A 23,494-nucleotide genomic window follows, 5' to 3' on the forward strand; every position below is an offset into this window, starting at 1 on the left:
AGGCGGAGAGTGTCCCGATTCCAAATAAGCCTTGTGAATCAAAAGTTTTAACCAAGATGCCAAAGAAATGGTAGAGGCTTTCTGACCTTTCCTAGGACCAGAAACAAAACAGACTAGAAGTCTTCCTGAAATCTTTAGTAGCGTCGACATATGTCAAAAAGCTCATACAACATTCAAAGAATGTAAAGATCTTTCAAGAGTATTCTTAGGATTAGGACACAAGGAAGAACAACAATTTCCCTACTAAGAATGTTAGAATTCACAACCATAGGAAGAAATTTAAACAAAGTCTGCAAAACAGCCTTATCCTGATGGAAAATCAAAAAAGGAGACTCACAAGAGAGAGCAGAGCAAAAGCATAAAGGAAGTGGGGTACAATAACTAAAATATTTGGCACCAAGTATGACGCAAATAAAAATGATTTTTTTTTGGCGCCAACCAACATCTGGAAATGATGCAACTCGCATCATAACAAACGCGACTACACGCCAAACAACCTAACTTTAACAAAGACGCAGGAAATGACAAAACCTCCACCACTGTAGTTGCAAATTTGCGGCAAAAAAGTTTTGCGACAAAAATGACGCAATAAACAATAACATTATAGCCTAGATTGCCCGCGAAAATAAGGAAAAGCAAGTCAAATTGGAAAAAAAGAAGGCTAAACCCCAGGTAAAAAATAATTTCCTAAAACATGATTCCCATACTGAAGCTGTTAGACTACACAGGGAAATACACATAGACCATGGCAAATATAAGTAAATACATATTAGTTAAAACTTTATATTAAAACAAAAAGCCAAACATAGCCGAGTGTGTCTTAAATAATGATACATACTTACCGAAAGACACCCAATTCACATATAGCAGACAGCCAAACCAGTACTGAAAAATCAGCAAAGGTAATGGTATAAGAGTATATCGTCGATCTGAAAAGGGAGGTAGGAGATGAATCCCTACGACCGATAGAGTACCCTTGAAAAGATTTCCCATGAGTGAAACTATAAAAATCAACAGGCAATACTCTCTTCACATCCCTCTGACAAACACTGTACTCTGAGAGGAATTGGGCTTCAGAATGCTTAGAAGCGCTTATCAAAGAAGAAATCAAGCACAAAAACTTACTTTACCACCTCCATAGAAGGCAAAGTTTGTAAAACTAAGGTGTGAGTGTGGTGGGAGGTGTATTTATAGGCATTTTGAGGTTTTGGAAACTTTGCCCCCTCCTGGTAGGAATGTATATCCTATACGTCACTAGCTCATGGACACTTGCCAATTACATGAAAGAAATGCATGTTTACTGTATATATAAAATACAATGTTCATACCTCTAAAAGATAAATTATAAATAATGTCAGATGATTTGACATGAATAATTGTTGAGGGAAAATACTGTGGAGCTGCCACTGGTCAACTGTTGTCTGGGGCGGGTCCTTTAAAGGGATACCAAACCCAAATATTTTCTCTCATTCAGATAGAGCATGCAATTTTAAGCAACTTTATAATTTACTCATAGTATTCATTTTCTCAGTTCTCTTGCTATCTTAATTTGAAAAAAGTAGGAATGTAAGCTTAAGAATGTAGCCACCAACCAGCAAGCGCTACCCAGGTGGTGAATAAAAAATGGGCCGGCTCCTTACCTTACATTCCTGCTTTGTCAAATAAAGATAGCAAGAGAACGTAGAAAAATTAATAGGAGTAAATAAAAAAGTACCTTAAAATAGCATGCTCTATCAGAATCACGAAAGAAAAACTAAATTTATGCTTACCTGATAAATTGCTTTCTTTTACGATATGACGAGTCCACGGATTTCATCCTTACTTGTGGGATATTAACCTCCTGCTAACAGGAAGTGGCAAAGAGCACCACAGCAGAGCTGTATATATAGCCCCTCCCCTTCCCCTCCACCCTCAGTCATTCGGCCGAAGGTATAGGAAGAGAAAAAGGAAAGGCTAAAAAAGGTGCAGAGGTGACTGAAGTTTACAAAAATATAAAGAAAAACTGTCTTAAAAAGAACAGGGTGGGCCGTGGACTCGTCATATTGGAAAAGAAAGCAATTTATCAGGTAAGCATAAATTTAGTTTTCTTTTACAAAGATATGACGAGTCCACGGATTTCATCCTTACTTGTGGGAAACCAATACCAAAGCAATAGGACACGGATGAAAGGGAGGGACAAGACAGGAACCTAAACGGAAGGCACCACTGCTTGAAGAACCTCTCTCCCAAAGATAGCCTCAGAAGAAGCAAAAGTATCAAATTTGAAAAATTTGGAAAAAGTGTAAAGGGACGACCAAGTCGCAGCCTTACACAGATGCATCGTTTTTAAAAGCCCATGTGGAAGCCACAGCCCTAGAAGAATGAGCCGTAATTCTTTCAGGAGGCTGCTGTCCAGCAGTCTCATATGCCAGGCGGATGATACTTCTCAGCCAAAAAGAAAGAGGTAGCCGCAGCTTTCTGACCCCTACGCTTTCCAGAATAAACAATGAAGGTTAAATCCTTAGTTGCCTGTAAGTAAAACTTTAAGGCACGGACCACGTCCAAGTTATGTAACAGACGCTCCTTCTTAGAAGGATTAGGACACAAGGAAGGAACAACAATTTCCTGATTAATATTCTTATTCGAAACAACCTTAGGAAGGTATGGTATGTAAAAACCACCTTATCAGAATAAAATATGAGATAAGTCGAATCACACTGTAAATGCTGAAAGCTCAGAAACTCTTCGAGCAGAAGAAATAACAACCAGAAACAGAACTTTCCAAGATAATAGTTTAATATCTATGGAATGCATAGGTTCAAATGAAACCCCTTGCAGAACTCGAAGAACTAAATTCAAACTCCAGGGAGGAGTAATAGGTCTAAATACAGGCTTAATTCTAGATAGAGCCTGACAAAAAGACTGAACATCTGATACATTTGCCAAACGTTTGTGAAACAGAATTGACAAAGCTGAAATATGTCCCTTTAAGGAACTTGCTCATAACCCTTTCTCCAATCCTTCTTGGAGAAAAGACAAAATCCTAGGAATCCTAACTTGACTCCATGAGTAACCCTTGGATTCACACCAAAAAGATATTTACGCCATATCTTATGATAGATTTTTCTAGTGACAGGCTTTTGTAGCCTGTATCAAAGTATTGATAACTGAACCAGAGAATCCTCGCTTCGATAAAATCAAGCCTTCAATCTCCACGCAGTCAGTTGCAGAGAAATTAGATTTGGATGTTGGAAAGGACCTTGAATGAGAAGGTCCTGCCTCAACGGAAGTTTCCACGGTGGCAGAGAGGACATGTCCACTAGATCCGCATACCAAATCCTGCGTGGCCACGCAGGCGCTATCAGGATCACTGAAGCTCTCTCCTGTTTGATTCGAACAATCACGCGTGGGAGGAGAGGAAACGGCGGAAACACATAAGCTAGGCTGAACAACCAAGGTACTGCCAAGGCATCTATCAGTTCGGCCTGAGGATTCCTTGGCTGGGATCCATATCTTGGAAGCTTGACATTCTGACGAGATGCCATCAAAACCAATTCCGGTCTGCCCCATCTGAGACAATCAATGAGACAAATACCTCCGGGTGAAGTTCCCACTCCCCCGGATGAAAAGTCTGTCGACTTAGAAAATCTGCTTCCCAGTTCTCTACCCCTGGGATGTAGATCGCTGACAGAGGACAAGAGTGGGCCTCTGCCCAACTGATTATCTTGGATACTTCTATCATCGCTAAGGAACTCCTTGTTCCCCCATGATGATTGACATATGCCACAGTCGTTATGTTGTCCGACTGGAAACTGATGAATTTGGCCGAAGCCAACTGAGGCCACGCCTGAAGCGCATTGAATATTGCTCTCAGTTCCAGAATATTGATTGGAAGTAGAGACTCCACCTAAGTCCAAACACCCTGAGCCTTCAGGGAGATCCAAACTGCACCCCAGCCCAGAAGGCTGGCATCTGTCACCATCACCCACGAGGGTCTGCGGAAACAAGTCCCCTATGACAGATGATCTGGCGACAACCACCAAAGAAGAGAGTTTCTGGTCTCTTGATCCAGAATTATCTTTGGAGATAAATCCTCATAATCCCCATTCCACTGACCGAGCATTCACAGTTGCAGTGGTCTGAGATGAAAGCGAGCAAACTGAACGATGTCCATCGCCGCTACCATTAATCCGATTACCTCCATACACTGAGCCACTGATGGCCGAGGAATGGACAGAAGTGCTCGGCAAGTATTCAAAATCTTTGATTTTCTGACCTCCGTCAGAAATACTTTCATGGCTACCGAGTCTATCAGAGTTCCCAGAAAAGGAACCCTTGTCTGTGGAACAAGTGAACTCTTCTCTATGTTCACCTTCAAGCTGTGAGTTCTCAGAAAAAAGACAACACTGTGTCCGTGTGAGATTTTGTCAGATGATATGTTGACGCCTGAATCAGAATATCATCCAGATAAGGCGCCACCGCTATCCCTTGCGGTCTGAGAACCTCCAAAAGAGACCCTAGAACCTTTGTGAAGATTCTGGGTGCTGTGGCCAACCCGAAAGGAAGAGCCACGAACTGATAATGTTTGCCCAAGAAGGTAAACCTTAGAAACCGATGATGATCTTTGTGGATTGGAATATGAAGGTAAGCATCCTTCAAATCCACGGTAGTCATATTGACCCTCCTGGATCATTGGCAAAATCGTTCGAATTGTCTCCATCTTGAATGATGGAACTCTTAGAAATTTGTTTAGACACTTGAGGTCCAAAATGGGTCTGAACGTTCCCTCTTTTTTTGGGGACCACAAACAGGTTTGAGTAAAACCCCTGTCCCTGTTCCAATTTTGGAACAGGACAGATTACTCCCATAGTAAAAAGGTCTTTTACACAGCATAAGAACGCCTCTCTCTTTATCTGGTTTGCAGATAATTTTGAAAGATGAAATCTCCCTCTTGGGAGAAAATCCTTGAATTCCAATTGATAACCGTGGGTCACTATTTCTAGTGCCCAGGAATCCTGAACATAACTTGCCCAAGCCTGAGCAAAGAAAGAAAGTCTGCCCCCTACTAGATCCTGTCCCGGATTGGGGGCCACCCCTTCATGCTGCTTTGTGGAAGAAGAAGCGGGGGGTCCTCCTTTAAAGTTCCGAAAGGAACGAAAATTATTCTGTTTACCCTTCATTTTAACCGACCTATCCTGAGGTAGGGCATGGCCCTTACCTCTTGTAATATCAGAAATTATCTCCTTCAATTCTGGCCCAAAAAGGGTCTTACCTTTAAAGGGAATAGCTAAAAGCTTATGTTTTGATGACACATCAGCAGACAAAGATTTGAGCCACAATGCTCTACGTGCTAAAATAGCAAATCCAGCATTTTTTGCCGCAAATTTAGCAATTTGAAAAGCAGCAGTAATAAAAGAATTAGCTAGATTGAGAGCCTTAATTCTATCTAGAATGTCATCTAATGGAGTCTCAACCTTAAGAGACTCTTCTAGAGCCTCAAACCAAAAAGCTGCTGCAGTAGTTACTGGAACAATGCAAGCCGTAGGTTGTAAAAGAAATCCCTGATTAACAAATAATTTCTTTAGTAGACCCTCTAATTTCATATCCATAGGATCCTTGAAAGCACAACTATCCTCAATGGGTATAGTAGTACGCTTAGCTAGGGAAGCTATAGCTCCCTCTACCTTAGGGACCGCATGCGATGAGTCCCGAATGGTATCTGATATAGGAAACATTTTCTTAAAATTAGGAGAGGGAGAAAACGGTATACCTTGTCTATCCCATTCCTTACTAATAATTTCCGAAATTCTCTTAGGAACCGGAAAAACATCAGTGTAAGTAGGAACTTCCAAATATTTATCCATTTTACACAATTTCTCTGGAGGAATCACAATAGGATCACAATCATCCAGAGTCGCTAAAACCTCCCTAAGCAACAGGCAGAGGTGTTCAAGCTTAAATTTAAATGACATAGCATCCGAATCTGTCTGAAGCTAAACATTCCCTGAATCAGAAATTTCACCCTCAGACAGTAATTCCCTAATCCCCAACTCAGAGCACTGTGAGGGAACATCGGAAATAGCTAATAAAGCATCAGAGGATTCAGTATTTACATTAATACTTGACCTACTGCGTTTACCCTGCAACACTAGTAGTTGACATAACTGCAGCCATCTCCTGCAGAGTAAAGGAATTAGACGCACTAGAAGTACTAGGCGTCGCTTGTGTGGTCATAAAAGGTTGACACACTTGGGGAGCATTGGATGGCATATCCTGATTCTCTTCAGACTGAGAATCAACCCTAGGCACACTTACTTTATTTAAAATATGCTTTTTACATTGTAAAGCCCTTTCAGTACAAAAGTTACACAATGTTAGAGGGGGTTGCACAATAGCTTCTAAACACATAGAACAATGAGAAACCTCAATGTCAGACATGTTGAACAGACTAGTAATACCACAAAAGTCATTTAAACACTTATTTATAGCATAAAATAAACATTAGAAAAAACGTGTACTTTGCCTTTAAGAAAAGAAAAAGTGAACAATTTTTCCAAAATGCATAAAAAACTTTAAATTATTCCCAAATTTAACTTAATATCGTTGGTTAATCCAAAAATTACTGCACCCAGAAGCAAGGGCAGAAATAAGGCTTTAGAAGTATTTATATCAATATGTAGTCAAAAGATAGATAAAATAACCTCTGCACCTCGCCACAGCTCTGCTGTGGCGCCTACCTGCCCCCAGGGTACTTCGATTCAAGTTTCCAACCCTTCAGACCAGCTACACAGTCCAGGAGCCACCGAGTTACTGTTTGCTGCTGCTAAGCATGAAGAAATTGCGCCAAAATAGGCCCCGCCCCTTAAGGTCAAAAGTTGGAATAGGCCCAAACAACACCACATGGAAATGCAGTTTTGCACTAAAGTAAAAATACACACACAATATAACCCTCAAGCATAAAAAAACATAATTTATGTAAGAACTTACCTGATAAATTCATTTCTTTCATATTAGCAAGAGTCCATGAGCTAGTGACGTATGGGATATACATTCCTACCAGGAGGGGCAAAGTTTCCCAAACCTTAAAATGCCTATAAATACACCCCTCACCACACCCACAATTCAGTTTAACGAATAGCCAAGAAGTGGGGTGATAAGAAAAAAGTGCGAAAGCATATAAAATAAGGAATTGGAATAATTGTGCTTTATACAAAAAAATCATAACCACCACAAAAAAGGGCGGGCCTCATGGACTCTTGCTAATATGAAAGAAATGAATTTATCAGGTAAGTTCTTACATAAATTATGTTTTCTTTCATGTAATTAGCAAGAGTCCATGAGCTAGTGACGTATGGGATAATGACTACCCAAGATGTGGATCTTTCCACGCAAGAGTCACTAGAGAGGGAGGGATAAAATAAAGACAGCCAATTCCTGCTGAAAATAATCCACACCCAAAATAAAGTTTAATGAAAAATATAAACAGAAGATTCAAACTGAAACCGCTGCCTGAAGTACTTTTCTACCAAAAACTGCTTCAGAAGAAGAAAATACATCAAAATGGTAGAATTTAGTAAAAGTATGCAAAGAGGACCAAGTTGCTGCTTTGCAAATCTGATGATCAACCGAAGCTTCATTCCTAAACGCCCAGGAAGTAGAAACTGACCTAGTAGAATGAGCTGTAATCCTTTGAGGCGGAGTTTTACTCCACTAGACATAGGCATGAAGAATTAAAGATTTCAACCAAGATGCCAAAGAAATGGCAGAAGCTTTCTGGCCTTTTCTAGAACCGGAAAAGATAACAAATAGACCAGAAGTCTTTCGGAAAGACTTAGTAGCTTCAACATAATATTTCAAAGCTCTAACAACATCCAAAGAATGCAACGATTTCTCCTTAGAATTCTTAGGATTAGGACATAATGAAGGAACCACAATTTCTCTACTAATGTTGTTGGAATTCACAACCTTAGGTAAAAATTCAAAAGAAGTTCGCAACACCGCCTTATCCTGATGAAAAATCAGAAAAGGAGACTCACAAGAAAGAGCAGATAATTCAGAGACTCTTCTGGCAGAAGAGATCGCCAAAAGGAACAAAACTTTCCAAGAAAGTAATTTAATGTCCAATGAATGCATGGGTTCAAAAGGAGGAGCTTGAAGAGCCCCCAGAACCAAATTCAAACTCCAAGGAGGAGAAATTGACTTAATGACAGGTTTTATACGAACCAAAGCTTGTACAAAACAATGAATATCAGGAAGATTAGCAATCTTTCTGTGAAAAAGAACAGAAAGAGCAGAGATTTGTCCTTTCAAAGAACTTGCGGATAAACCTTTATCTAAACCATCCTGAAGAAACTGAAAAATTCTCGGAATTCTAAAAGAATGCCAAGAAAAATGATGAGAAAGACACCAAGAAATATAAGTCTTCCAGACTCTATAATATATCTCTCTGGATACAGATTTACGAGCCTGTAACATAGTATTAATCACAGAGTCAGAGAAACCTCTTTGACCAAGAATCAAGCGTTCAGTCTCCATACCTTTAAATTTAAGGATTTGAGATCCTGATGGAAAAAAGGACCTTGCGACAGAAGGTCTGGTCTTAGCGGAAGAGTCCACGGATGGCAAGAGGCCATCCGGACAAGATCCGCATACCAAAACCTGTGAGGCCATGCCGGAGCTACCAGCAGAACAAACGAGCATTCCTTCAGAATCTTGGAGATTACTCTTGGAAGAAGAACTAGAGGCGGAAAGATATAGGCAGGATGATACTTCCAAGGAAGTGATAATGCATCCACTGCTTCCGCCTGAGGATCCCGGGATCTGGACAGATACCTGGGAAGTTTCTTGTTTAGATGAGACGCCATCAGATCTATTTCTGGAAGCTCCCACATTTGAACAATCTGAAGAAATACCTCTGGGTGAAGAGACCATTCGCCCGGATGCAACGTTTGGCGACTGAGATAATCCGCTTCCCAATTGTCTATACCTGGGATATGAACCGCAGAGATTAGACAGGAGCTGGATTCCGCCCAAACCAAAATTCGAGATACTTCTTTCATAGCCAGAGGACTGTGAGTTCCTCCTTGATTGATGTATGCCACAGTTGTGACATTGTCCGTCTGAAAACAAATGAACGATTCTCTCTTCAGAAGAGGCCAAGACTGAAGAGTTCTGAAAATTGCACGGAGTTCCAAAATATTGATCGGTAATCTCACCTCCTGAGATTCCCAAACTCCTTGTGCCGTCAGAGATCCCCACACAGCTCCCCAACCTGTAAGACTTGCATCTGTTGAAATTACAGTCCAGGTCGGAAGAACAAAAGAAGCCCCCTGAATTAAACGATGGTGATCTGTCCACCACGTTAGAGAGTGTCGTACAATCGGTTTTAAAGATATTAATTGAGATATCTTTGTGTAATCCCTGCACCATTGATTCAGCATACAGAGCTGAAGAGGTTGCATGTGAAAACGAGCAAAGGGGATCGCGTCCGATGCAGCAGTCATAAGACCTAGAATTTCCATGCATAAGGCTACCGAAGGGAATGATTGTGACTGAAGGTTTCGACAAGCTGAAATCAATTTTAGACGTCTCTTGTCTGTCAAAGACAGAGTCATGGTCACTGAATCTATCTGGAAACCCAGAAAGGTTACCCTTGTCTGAGGAATCAATGAACTTTTTAGTGAATTGATCCTCCAACCATGATCTTGAAGAAACAACACAAGTCGATTCGTATGAGATTCTGCTAAATGTAAAGACTGAGCAAGAACCAAGATATCGTCCAAATAAGGAAATACCACAATACCCTGTTCTCTGATTACAGACAGAAGGGCACCGAGAACCTTTGTAAAAATTCTTGGAGCTGTAGCTAGGCCAAACGGCAGAGCCACAAACTGGTAATGCTTGTCCAGAAAAGAGAATCTCAGGAACTGATAATGATCTGGATGAATCGGAATATGCAGATATGCATCCTGTAAATCTATTGTGGACATATAATGCCCTTGCTGAATAAAAGGCAAGATAGTCCTTACAGTTACCATTTTGAACGTTGGTATCCTTACACAACGATTCAATATTTTTAGATCCAGAACTGGTCTGAAGGAATTCTCCTTCTTTGGTACAATGAAGAGATTTGAATAAAACCCCAGCCCCTGTTCCAGAACTGGAACTGGCATAATTACTCCAGCCAACTCTAGATCTGAAACACATTTCAGAAATGCTTGAGCTTTCGCTGGATTTACTGGGACACGGGAAAGAAAAAATCTCTTTGCAGGAGGTCTTATCTTGAAACCAATTCTGTACCCTTCTGAAACAATGTTCTGAATCCAAAGATTGTGAACAGAATTGATCCAAATTTCTTTGAAAAAACGTAACCTGCCCCCTACCAGCTGAGCTGGAATGAGGGCCGCACCTTCATCTGGACTTAGAAGCTGGCTTTGCTTTTCTAGAAGGCTTGGATTTATTCCAGACTGGAGATGGTTTCCAAACTGAAACTGCTCCTGAGGATGAAGGATCAGGCTTTTGTTCTTTGTTGAAACGAAAGGAACGAAAACGATTATTAGCCCTGTTTTTACCCTTGGATTTTTTATCCTGTGGTAAAAAAAGTTCCTTTCCCACCAGTAACAGTTGAGATAATAGAATCCAACTGAGAACCAAATAATTTGTTACCCTGGAAAGAAATGGAAAGTAGAGTCGATTTAGAAGACATATCAGCATTCCAAGTTTTAAGCCATAAAGCTCTTCTAGCTAAAATAGCTAGAGACATAAACCTGACATCAACTCTGATAATATCAAAAATGGCATCACAGATAAAATTATTAGCATGTTGAAGAAGAATAATAATATTATGAGAATCATGATCTGTTACTTGTTGCGCTAAAGTTTCCAACCAAAAAGTTGAAGCTGCAGCAACATCAGCCAATGATATAGCAGGTCTAAGAAGATGATTACCTGAACACAGATAAGCTTTTCTTAGAAAGGATTCAATTTTCCTATCTAAAGGATCCTTAAACGAAGTACCATCTGACGTAGGAATAGTAGTACGTTTAGCAAGGGTAGAAATAGCCCCATCAACTTTAGGGATTTTGTCCCAAAATTCTAATCTGTCAGACGGCACAGGATATAATTGCTTAAAACGTTTAGAAGGAGTAAATGAATTACCCAAATTATTCCATTCTCTGGAAATTACTTCAGAAATAGCACCAGGAACAGGAAAAACTTCTGGAATAACCACAGGAGATTTAAAGACCTTATCTAAACGTTTAGATTTAGTATCAAGAGGACCAGAATCCTCAATTTCTAAAGCAATTAGTACTTCTTTAAGTAAAGAACGAATAAATTCCATTTTAAATAAATATGAAGATTTATCAGCATCAACCTCTGAGACAGAATCCTCTGAACCAGAAGAGTCATTAGAATCAGAATGATGATGTTCATTTAAAAATTCATCTGTATAAAGAGAAGTTTTAAAAGAGTTTTTATGTTTACTAGAAGGAGGAATAACAGACATAGCCTTCTTGATGGATTCAGAAACAAAATCTCTTATGTTATCAGGAACATTCTGAACATTAGATGTTGATGGAACTGCAACAGGTAATGGCACATTACTAAAGGAAATATTATCTGCATTAACAAGTTTGTCATGACAATTAATACAAACAACAGCTGGAGGAACAGCTACCAAAAGTTTACAGCAGATACACTTAGCTTTGGTAGTTCCAGCACCAGACAGCGATTTTCCTGAAGTATCTTCTGACTCAGATGCAACGTGAGACATCTTGCAATATGTAAGAGAAAAAACAACATATAAAGCAAAATTGATCAAATTCCTTAAATGACAGTTTCAGGAATGGGAAAAAATGCCAAGGAACAAGCTTCTAGCAACCAGAAGCAAAGAAAAAATGAGACAAATAATGTGGAGACAAAAAGCGACGCCCATATTTTTTTAGCGCCAAATAAGATGCACACATTATTTGGCACCTAAATGCTTTTGGCGCCAAAAATTACGCCACGTCCGGAACGCCGACATTTTTTGGCGCAAAAGAACGTCAAAAATGACGCAACTTCCGGCGACACGTATGACGCCGGAAACAGAAAAAAAAATTTGCGCCAAAAAAGTCCGCGCCAAGAATGACGCAATAAAATGAAGCATTTTCAGCCCCCGCGAGCCTAACAGCCCACAGGAAAAAAGTCAAATTTTAAGGTAAGAAAAAAATTGATTTATTCATATGCATTATCCCAAATATGAAACTGACTGTCTGAAATAAGGAATGTTGAACATCCTGAGTCAAGGCAAATAAATGTTTGAATACATATATTTAGAACTTTATAAAAAAGTGCCCAACCATAGCTTAGAGTGTCACAGAAAATAAGACTTACTTACCCCAGGACACTCATCTACATGTAGTAGAAAGCCAAACCAGTACTGAAACGAGAATCAGTAGAGGTAATGGTATATATAAGAGTATATCGTCGATCTGAAAAGGGAGGTAAGAGATGAATCTCTACGACCGATAACAGAGAACCTATGAAATAGACCCCGTAGAAGGAGATCATTGAATTCAAATAGGCAATACTCTCCTCACATCCCTCTGACATTCACTGTACGCTGAGAGGAAAACCGGGCTCCAACCTGCTGCGGAGCGCATATCAACGTAGAATCTAGCACAAACTTACTTCACCACCTCCATAGGAGGCAAAGCTTGTAAAACTGAATTGTGGGTGTGGTGAGGGGTGTATTTATAGGCATTTTAAGGTTTGGGAAACTTTGCCCCTCCTGGTAGGAATGTATATCCCATATGTCACTAGCTCATGGACTCTTGCTAATTACATGAAAGAAATAAGGACTCCAGTAACACCCCTCTTATTAAAATAGGTTTTACTGCTTACCCCATTCCCATACAGGGAAATAATGCAGTTCTGATACACCATATCTCCTCAGAAAAAAAGGCTGCACATACCTTAATGCTGCTTGTAGCATGAAACCGGTCTCCACACTGAAGATGTCTCATGGTTACCTTCAGAAGTCTTGTGGGAACAAGCGTGGATCTTAGTTACAAATGCTAAGATCATCAAACCTCAGGGCAAAAATCTTCTTCCATATCCCCCTGAGGAAAATAGTACGCACCGGTACCATTTAAAATAAAAAAAACTTATTGATTGAAGAAACTAAAACCAACACCTCACTTTACCATGTCTTCCTAGTATAACACAGGCAAAGAGAATGACTGGGGGTGGAGGGGAAGGGGCTATATATACAGCTCTGCTGTGGTGCTCTTTGCCACTTCCTGTTAGCAGGAGGTTAATATCCCACAAGTAAGGATGAAATCTGTGGACTCGTCATATCTTTGTAAAAGAAAAAAATGTGAGTTTAGTATCCCTTTATTATATATAGAACTTAGGAAACAAAGATAATGGAGTGTGTAATGTAGTATAAAGCACACAATTGAGTGGGCTATTTCAGGGAATGAAAGCATTGAAATACCATCAAACAAAGCCCAATATCTGGCTTAGTGGCAGGAGAAAAAACAAATTATGCTTACCAGATTTTCCTTTCCTTCTGTATGAGTAGAGTCCACGGCTTCATTCCTTACTTGTGGGAAACACAGAACCTGGCCACCAGGAGGAGGCAAAGACACCCCAGCCAAAGGCTTAAATACCTCCCCTACTTCCCTCATCCCCCAGTCATTCTGCCGAGGGAAAAAGGAACAGTAGGAGAAATATCAGGGTATAAATGGTGCCAGAAGAACAAAACCAAATTTAAGTCTGCCCAATGGAGAATTCGGGCGGGGGCCGTGGACTCTCCTCATACAGAAGGAAAGGAAATTATTTGGTAAGCATAATTTATGTTTTCCTTCTTAATATGAGTAGAGTCCACGGCTTCATTCCTTACTTGTGGGAAACATATACCCAAGCTCAAGAGGACACTGAATGAAGCAAAAATGTCAAATATATAAACTACATCTAATACATAGAGGCCTCATTCTCAAACGACCAAAGAGGAACCACAGCTCTAGTTGAATGAGCCTTCATCCTCTGAGGAGGCTTGTGTCCTGCCGACTTATAAACTAAGCGAGTAATGCTCCTCAACCAGAAAACAAACAAGGAAAGAGTCTGGTGAACTTCAAGGCCCGAACCACATCCAAGTTATGAAATAACAGCTCATTCGAAGAGAAGGATTAGAGCACAAGGAAGGAACCGCAATCAGAAACCACCATAGGAAGAAAACCTAACCCAATACTAAGAACAGCCTTAGCCGCATGAAAAACTAGGCAAGGAAAATCACAATGCAAGGCAGTCATCTCGGAAATCTGCGCGCCGAAGCAATAGTGCAGTACAAAAAGGACCTTCCAAGACAGAAAATCTCAATGTCAATACCATGCATAAGCCCAAACGGAGCCTACTGCAAAACTTAGAACAAGATGTAAACTCACAAGAGGAGTACTAGATCTAAACACAGGCCTGATCTAGTCAAAGCCTGAACCAAAGACTGGACATCAAAACAGATAGGGCCGAAATCTGTCCCTTAAGGGAGCCACAGAAAAAGCCCTTCTCCAGAGCATCCTGGGGAAAAGAAGGATCCTGGAAAACCTGGCCTTATGCCAGGGGAATCCCCGCTCTTCATACCAGAAAAGGTAAGTCATGCATTATGAAGAGTAGATAGTCACAGCTGGATTTGAACTCTTGACTTACAGCTTCCAAAGCAGCAAAGTTCACCACTAAGCCATCGTAGGACACCATTACCTGAAAAGTAGGTCCTGCATCCCTTTTGATAGATGCAACGATACACCAGCTTTAAGCTAAAATGAGAGCATCAACATCCCTTTTAGAAAAACATCTCATGGCAAAGACTAAGTGTTCAATTCCACGCAGTGAGCCTCAGAGAATCCAGATTGTGATGAAAACAAAGACCCTGCTCCTGCTAGGATAGAACCATCCACAACAAAGCGTAACATGGTCGAAAGAAAATAAGGATGAAAAGAAACCTCTAAAGAATGTAAGATGTCTAGCATATTTTGGATGAAAAGGCCGGAGCCCCAGCTGGGTTGAAACCCCCCTTAAGCTACAGAAGCGGTGAAGCTAACAGAGACCTTGAAATCTTGATCATCTTCCCCATTAGATATAAACATTTGAGCAGGGAATGATGGTATGGGACATCTGATTCTGAGGAGCACGCTCATAGAGAGGGTCACTGGCACTGAGCCGAAGTGTGCCTCCGCCAACCATCAAACACGACCCCCCGTTTAACACAAGGAACTCTCCTTCTCCAAAATAAGATCTCCCCAATAAGAGGTCCCATCTGGTATGAACCCAGACCACCAATAAGAGGTCCCATCTGGTATGAACCCAGAAGACCAAATCCTCCAAGCAGAATGCTTGCTGAGGAACCAAAAGGAAGAATTGGAAGATAACTCCCAACCCACGGACCTCCCTAGGACATGGTCACATCCTTGTCAGTGGGGAGAAAGTCAAAACCGCCCCGGAAGAGCTTAAAAAAAATAAAAATTCTCAGAACAGGGAGAACTGAATGGAACACTGGGATTGATTTCCCCCGCCGCTAAACCATGTAAGTCTGTTAAGACTGATGCACCAACTCGGCTGTGTATATCACTCTCCACCCCCTTGTCAACGAGGGCATAACCCGAAGGAAAAATTCCTGTTCATAAGACAAAAACAGCATCCAAAATCCACCCTGGTGTCTACACCAGCAACTCCGGTCTAGATAATACTCTGAGGATTGAAAGGACACGAGGAAACCCCAAAAGGTCTATAAGCAGGCGAAGGTGAGAAACCCATAAAAGCCGAAACCTGGGAGCTACAGAAAATCTGTAAGCAGGATACTGCCACCTTAACCCCCAGATCCCAAGAAGGAAACCTAGGATCAGAAAGAGGTTTACTGTAAGATATGGTTTCTAAGAACCGGATTTGCTCAAAAAGGGATGAACCAGGAAAAACATCCTTCTTAACCAAAGGAAGGGAGAACCTTACATTCTCCAATGAAAAGAAGAACTAATAAGATCTTCTTAAAAATCATAGAACCCAATTAGGACGGGAAGACCATCCCCCTATTAGGGCATGCACCAACAGAGGAGGAGAATATTCCCACCGTGCGATAAATACCAGGACAATGACTCCAAAGGTCACTTGACAAAACTTCCCTTTCTCTGAGAAGACAATTGCCTAGAAAAGCCTAGTTCCGGCCTCTAGGACCCCTAGATTCATATGATCCATTATCAAGCATCCACCCCAGATAATACTGAAACAGGTCCATCCTGTTAACTAGGATAGATGGCCTGCTGTTGTATAGAAGAAGGAGCAAAACCAACTAGTATCCACAACAGGTCCTGCCTGTTATCTAAGATACAACGTATCTGCCGGAACAATCCAAGGTGAAAACGAAACTCTTAAGTTCCAGCAAAGCTAGAACAACTGAATAATCAAATTAAAAGAAATTGAGCACCGAGGCTTAATTTTTTTTTTACTTTAAATCGGGGGAACTATCAACCCGAACAGAAATCCGTAAGCTTCCACCGGAAGTTTCCAACAACCTCGACCATCAAGTCGATAGTACCAAAAATTCCATGTGACGAAACGTTAAGAAGAGTTTCTATAACAACCCAGAGCTCTAAAAAACAAAACTATCCGAAACGGAATAGCAAAGTAAAAGAAAACAGGCAAACGCCCTGAAAAAGTAGTGTGCAAACAAAAAACAGGTCCTGCATGTCATACAGCACAATCCCCCATAGAGCTCGGAACTGGGATTCTAATAAATAAAACAAAAAGGTAAAAAAACGACAACAAGGAATAGGATCTCATCCTCCACTCGTCTAGTTAAGATCATTATCAGATTTAGAGGACCGAGATTCAACTGATGGATCAGTACTGGGAACCTCCAACATCGCCAAAACCTCTCAGGAGTAAATGCAGGTGTACTAATCTAAATGCTAAGCCCTCCGCAGTCGGAGGACCCAAGTCAGCAGACTCAGATCCTGGAGGATCTTCCTCTGAAGCCTCAGAGGGAAACGCATCCCCAGAGGACTGATCGAACACAATCCTTTTACACGAATGTCCTTGGGCATGAGAGCTTGGATTACCCCTTCGCTTACGCGTGGCAGGAATAGGCAACATCGCTAAGGCCATAGAGGTGGCCATGCAGAACTGAGAAGTAACCTCTGGTGGAAACAAACCCCTTACAGGCGAAGGAGGATCGGAACTCAGGAAAACTGCATATGTAGGAACAGAATCTAGGGAACACACCTCACTGGAAGAAGAGTCCTCAGAGGCGGACGGTTCAGTGGTCTCTAACATCTCAACATTGGTTGATGAGAATACTCTATTGCGGCATACGGAACATAATTGAGAGGGCACCTTATACCCCCCAATGGCTGGGGCACTCACCACCTCCTATGACCCAGACAGAGAAGATGCTCCTCTCCGCAGACACCCGGTCAGGAATCGGAAGAAGGGGAAAAAACGTGACCACTCCCGGTCACATGGTGCTCATGCAGGACCTGGCCCTGCTAAAGAAAAAGCGCGCCATCTTGATATAAAGAAACTGTGCAGCTCTCAAAATGAAAATAACCTGTACGTTCCGTATCATTCTAAGAGCCCAAATGTTCTTACACATAATCAGTTGAAATCACTTAATTCCATAAAGATAAAGGAGTCCCACTGTGACCCTGTCTTCTATCGTTAACATGTGTGTAAAATAATGAAACAATCTTACCGGAATCTATACTGTGGAACAGTGACACGGTCCTTCGTGTCAGTTGACAAACTGTAGCAGCGCTTCTGACATGGACTTGAGTGAAGAAAGCAGGCAGCGAAACTTGTAAACCCTGATTGCTTAAGGAGCTGTTAATATGAGTTCGCAGAAAGACTCTCCCTGCATTTCCAGACTAACTTTCGTCAATGCTCTCACAGAGAGGCTGACAAGACTACTTAAAACTCCAGTCCCATTCCAAAGAGTACTACCCTCCATAAGGAACTACTCCGAATCTTCTAAAACTTCTCTGCCAACCTCCTGTGGCAAAAGGCAAAGAATGACTGGGGGATGAGGGAAGTGGGGGAGGTATTTAAACCTTTGGCTGGGGTGTCTTTGCCTCCTCCTGGTGGCCAAGTTCTGTATTTCCCACACAAGTAAGGAATGAAGGTCTGATCCCAAACAGAGCCTGAACAAAGGACTGAATATCAGGAAGCTCTGCTAGCTTCTTGTGTAACAGCACCGACAACGCCAAAATCTGTTCCCTTAAGGAACTGGCGGCAAGACCCTTATCCAGTCCATCCTGGAGAAAGGCCAGAATCCTGGATACCCTAACCTTGTGCCAGGGATATCCACGTTCCTCACACCAGGATAAGTAGTTCATCCACACCGTATGATAGATGGGACGAGTGACCAGCTTCCTGGCCTGGATGAGAGTATCAATTACCCTCTAAGAAAAACCTCTCTTAGCCAAGACTAGGCGTCCAATCTCCACGCAGTCAGCCTCAGAGAATCGAGATTTTGGTGTAGAAAAGGACCCTGAACCAGCAGATCTCTGCGCCAGGGTAACCTCCATGGAGGAGACTACATCCCCACAAGATCCGCAAACCACGCCCTCCACAGCCACAACAGAGCAATCAGAATAGTCGAAGCTTGCTCCCGTTTGATGCGCGCCACCAATCGAGGAAGAAGTGGCAACGGTGGCAGAATGTAAATTAGGTTGAACTCCCAAGGCACTGCTAAGGCATCTATCAGCTACGCCTGTGGATCCCTGGACCACGACCCATATCTGGGTAGCTTGAAGTCGAGTCTGGACGCCATGAGGTCTTTCTCTAGCGCCCACCACCTGTTACAGATCTACGCAAACACCTCAGGATGGAAAGACCATTACCCCAGATGAAACTATTGTCTGCTGAGAAAATCCGCTTCCCAGTTGTCCACACCTGGAATGTGGATCGCAGAGAGCCAACAATTGTGAGTCTCTGCCCATTCCAGAATCCGAGATACTTCCCCCTAATGGCTAGGGAGCTCCTCGTTCCCCCCTAATGGTTCATGTAAGCCACTGAGGTAATGTTGTCCGACTGAAATCTGATGAAACGGAACGCCCCAAGGTGGGGCCAAACCCTCAGAGCGTTGAAAATCACTCGAAGTTCCAGAATATTTACTGGTAGAGTCGACTTCTCTTGAGTCCACCTGCCCTGTGCCCTTCTGGCACCTCAAACAGCTCCCCATCTGGATAGACTTGCGTCTGTGGTTACAATCTCCCAGGATGGCCTCAAGAAGGATGTCCCCTGGGCCAGCTGTCCCGGACGGATCCACCAAGAGAGGGATTCCCTTGCTCGCCGTTCCATTGTCTCAACATGCATAACTGAAGAGGTCTGAAATTGAAACTGGTTAATGGAATGACATCTATGCTGGATACCATGAGCCCAATCACCTCCATACACCTGGCCACAGATGGCCTTGAGGAGGTCTGGAGTGCAAGACAGCTGGACGCCATCTTGGAACGTTTCTGACCCGTCAAAAATATCTTCATATATATGAAATCTATTATCGTACCCAGGAACTCCACCCTGTTGCTAGGAACCAGAGAACTCTTTCCTTTGTTTATCTTCCATCCATTCCTGTGACGAAAGGCAAAGAATGACTGGGGGATGAGGGGAGGTATGTAAGCCTTTGGCTGGGGTGTCTTTGCCTCCTCCTGGTGACCAGGTTCTTATTTCCCACAAGTAATGAATGAAGCAGTGGACTCTCCACCCATTAAGATGGAAAGAGCCATTAAACCCTTCACTGCCATGTCATTCACATACCTGTATTAATTTTTTTTTTATATATAAGTATGTTGAAATCTGCTTGTTCTGTTAGGTACTAAAATGAAATAATAATGTACGTAAAAACCGGCATATGAAAAGCAAAATAATAAAACAATAGTAATAAAAATAAGTCATTTCACATCAGTTCACCTTCCCAAACACCAAAATATTAGGATACAATAGATGTTAGTCAATTAATCATTTTAAAAATATTTGGAACCATCTTAAAAATGTTTGCTAATATAAGAAGAAATATCCAATCCTACTAAGCACCACAGTTACAAGAAAGCACCCAGATAAAGCTTAGAAGACAAAGATATGTTATTCCTATGTTGAAATTTGTAAAATTCTAGAATTCTAATTAAAAAGGACAGGAAAGTCAAAATTAAACTTGCTTGATTCAGATAGAGCATATTTTAATCACTTAAATTCACTTCTATTATCAAATGTACTTTGTTCTCTTGGTACACTTGGTTAAAAAATGAATATGTACATATCCTACATTACTATGAACTAGCTGGTGATTGGTAGTTACACAAATTTGTCTCTTGTAACTGGATCACCAGATGTAAGCTTCTAGCTTCCAGTAGAGCACTTCTCATGTGGAGCGGATTTTAACTATGTGTTTAATCCCTTTGTAGGGGTTAATCACAGTTATCAGTTATTTACAAACAATATTGCAATAATAAAATGCTCTAACATATTAGAGCATTTTCTTTTTGCACTTTTATATCTCTTGGAGACAACTGAATCCATGAAATTGCATCTTTTAGCTGGAGTCTTGCAAGAACGTATAAAATGTACACTTTATTTCTTATATTCTCCATAATCTTCAAGTTTGTGCTAAAAAGGTTTAATATTGTTGCTAACACTGCAGCCATATAGTGCATAAGACAAAACTCCTGGGCCGACCCAAGTATGCTCTTCAACAAAGGACACCAAGAGAAGGTTATACATTTGATGATAAAGCATGTTTGCTTCTATCTGAACCATGAGAGTTTAAATTTGAATTGTGTTCCTTTAAAGGGCAACTAAACCCAAAAATTTTATTTTATGATTCAGATAGAAATTACAATTTTAAACAACTTGCTAATTTACTTCTATTATCTAATTTGCTTCATTTTTTAGATATTCTTTGTTGAAGAAATAGCAATGCACATGGGTGAGCCAATCACACGAGGCATCTATGTGCAGCCCCCAATCAGCAGCTACTTTTTGCTTTTTAGCAAAGAATATCAAGGGAATGAAGCAAATTGGATAATAGAAGTAAATTAGAAAGTTGTTTATAATTGCACGCTCTTTCTGAATGACAAAAGAAAAAATGTGGGTTTCATGTCCCTTTAAATGATTCTAAATCGATTAAGTGCTACATTGCTGCTGTGTAATACATGGAGTGCACCAATGCAGATTTTTTTTTTAATGTATTTGACCCACCAGCATATAGAACTATAAAAATCAGCCCACCTAGCTTAAAAAAAAAAGAAAGTGTCATTTCTGTGTAAGAACTAGGTGACTAGGATACTCTAACACATATGAAAAAAAACAATTGGATTAAAAAAAAAAAAAAAAAATCTATCTTGTATAGGCTTTAAGTCCTTCCCCATGCACTGGCTGGATTGTTGTCATTAACTTTGACTTTTAAAATGTAAGTTAGCATATCCCTAACCTACACCATGCTGTCACTATCAGTTATAAGGAGTGCTGTATGTAGCCGTCATAATGACTTCCTGATAAATATCTAACCACTTGTCATTGAAAGAAAGAAATGTCACAGTAATATATCTTGTGTAAAGACACAGATGTGTGTTAGAACAGGTTTCACTTACCCTTCTCCAATGGTAAAACTACTGTGAGTACTGTTAAACCCAGGAGAGGGAGCATTTGTGACATATGTAATCTCTGGCCATGGTGAACACTATAAAAGAAAAACAAAGCCCATAATACTAATTACACCAGTTATACAGGGTCCCCCATGTGACCACAGATTATTTGAAATTTGCAGCTTAGAGCTTTTATCAACCCTGTTGTAAAACAATGACACTTGGTGTTAGGACTCAGTAATGCTACACATAAGGGCCTGGGATCACTATTACATCCCTGTAATGATATTAAATGTGAAGATAGCCTAAAGGGACAGTAACATATACAAATAAAATGATAGAATATTAGAGCATTTTATTATTGCACTGCTGCTTGTATATAACACTATCTAACCCTTGTGAAGGGTTTCAATTTAGTCAGCATCAGAGCAACAACTGCACTATTGGGACCTAGCTAAATACATCAGGTTAGTCAATGACTAGGAATATATGTGCAGCCACCAATAAGCAGCTTGCTCCCAGTAGTGCATTGCTGCTCCTAAAACTACCTAGGAGATCTACTTTTCAAAGGATACCAAGAGAACAAAGTAAATTTGTTAAGTAAACTGAAAAGCCTCTTAAGAAATGCATGCTATCTGAACCATGAAAGTTTAATTTTGACTTGAATGTCCCATTAACTATAAAAAAAAAAGTTACCCAGTGTATACCAAGCATTTAAAAGTGCAGTCAAAATTCATTTTTAACCCTCTATTTCAGTGTACAAATTTAAAATTAAATGGAAAAAAAAAAATCAATTTGTAATTAGATGAGACCAGCAAAATAACCTGTTATGTGAATGGAGAGATAAAGTCTGTTTATATTTAGTGCCAAGCCCACAACGAAGGAATAAAACTAATAAAATCTCTCTGTACAGTACAGGAATAGTGTGCTTTTGTATGGTAAAGGTCTACAGAGGACTGACCCAGCTACATGATATGTACCTCAGTGAGGATAGTTGTTTCATAGGAAGGCTGGTATTTCTCTTTCTCTTGAGGTGTGCGCTTCTCCATTTTTTCTCGATCAGTTTTTTGCTTTCGGTCTGCTCCCTTGGGCTATGCATACAAGACAAATAAAGGGAAAGGAATGCATATTATACAATTACTAACAGGATACTTTAATGACAAAATGTTATAAACATTACAAAGTATCACAAATGAATAAGAAGATATGTAATGCACTACAATATACGGATATATATGGGGTACATTAAATACACAACTAAACCTAGAATTGGATTTGCAACTAAGAATTTGTTATCTAAGTGGTAATCACTGTAGACAAAGGGATTACAGCATTCTCCACTGAAAATTTTGCCAGCCAGGTGGCATTATGAAGTAGCCGGGTGAGGGCAGTGTAATATTTTCTATTATAATATTTTCTGCTATCCTAAGCACAAATTTGCATAATTTAACAAATGTATTTAATGATAATTTGTACAATACAAATTGAACATTTCTAATATTAGCTAATTTTAGCTTAATATTGGTTAAAAGTTTAAGCTGGGTGGTCGGCAAAATCAGCCGGGTGGTGCACCCGCTAAATAGATCCTGGGGAGAAAACTGGATGGTTGCTTGAAGGAGGACATGAAACCCCAAAATTTTCTTCCATGGTTCGTATAGCACGTATAATTTTAAACACCTTTCTCTTTTATTTCTATTATCAAATTTCTTCTTTTATCAAATTTGCACCTTCAACAGAGGATACAAGAGAACGGAGCAGATATCTACTGCTGGGATCTCGCTGAACCCATCAAGTGAGCAAATGGGAAGAGAGGCATATATGTACAGTCACCAATCAGCAGCTAGCTCCCAGTAATGAATTGCTGGTCCTAAACCTACCTAGGTATGCTTTTCAACAAAAGAATA

General features: G+C 40.6%; 1 protein-coding gene across 1 annotated transcript in view; it reads right to left on the bottom strand.

Moving 5' to 3' along the window:
- Positions 1–23,494, bottom strand: part of TFCP2 (transcription factor CP2) — a 124,342-nt gene that overhangs the window by 29,979 nt on the left and 70,869 nt on the right. The window contains exons 7-8 of the mRNA XM_053708222.1: positions 22,571–22,681; positions 21,597–21,685 (exon numbers count right to left, since the gene is read on the bottom strand). Of these exons, the coding sequence (XP_053564197.1) occupies positions 21,597–21,685; positions 22,571–22,681 (200 nt within the window). The remainder of the gene's footprint in view (positions 1–21,596; positions 21,686–22,570; positions 22,682–23,494) is intronic.

This window comes from Bombina bombina, chromosome 3, assembly GCF_027579735.1.
Source record: "Bombina bombina isolate aBomBom1 chromosome 3, aBomBom1.pri, whole genome shotgun sequence".
NCBI classification, from domain to species: Eukaryota; Metazoa; Chordata; class Amphibia; order Anura; family Bombinatoridae; genus Bombina; species Bombina bombina.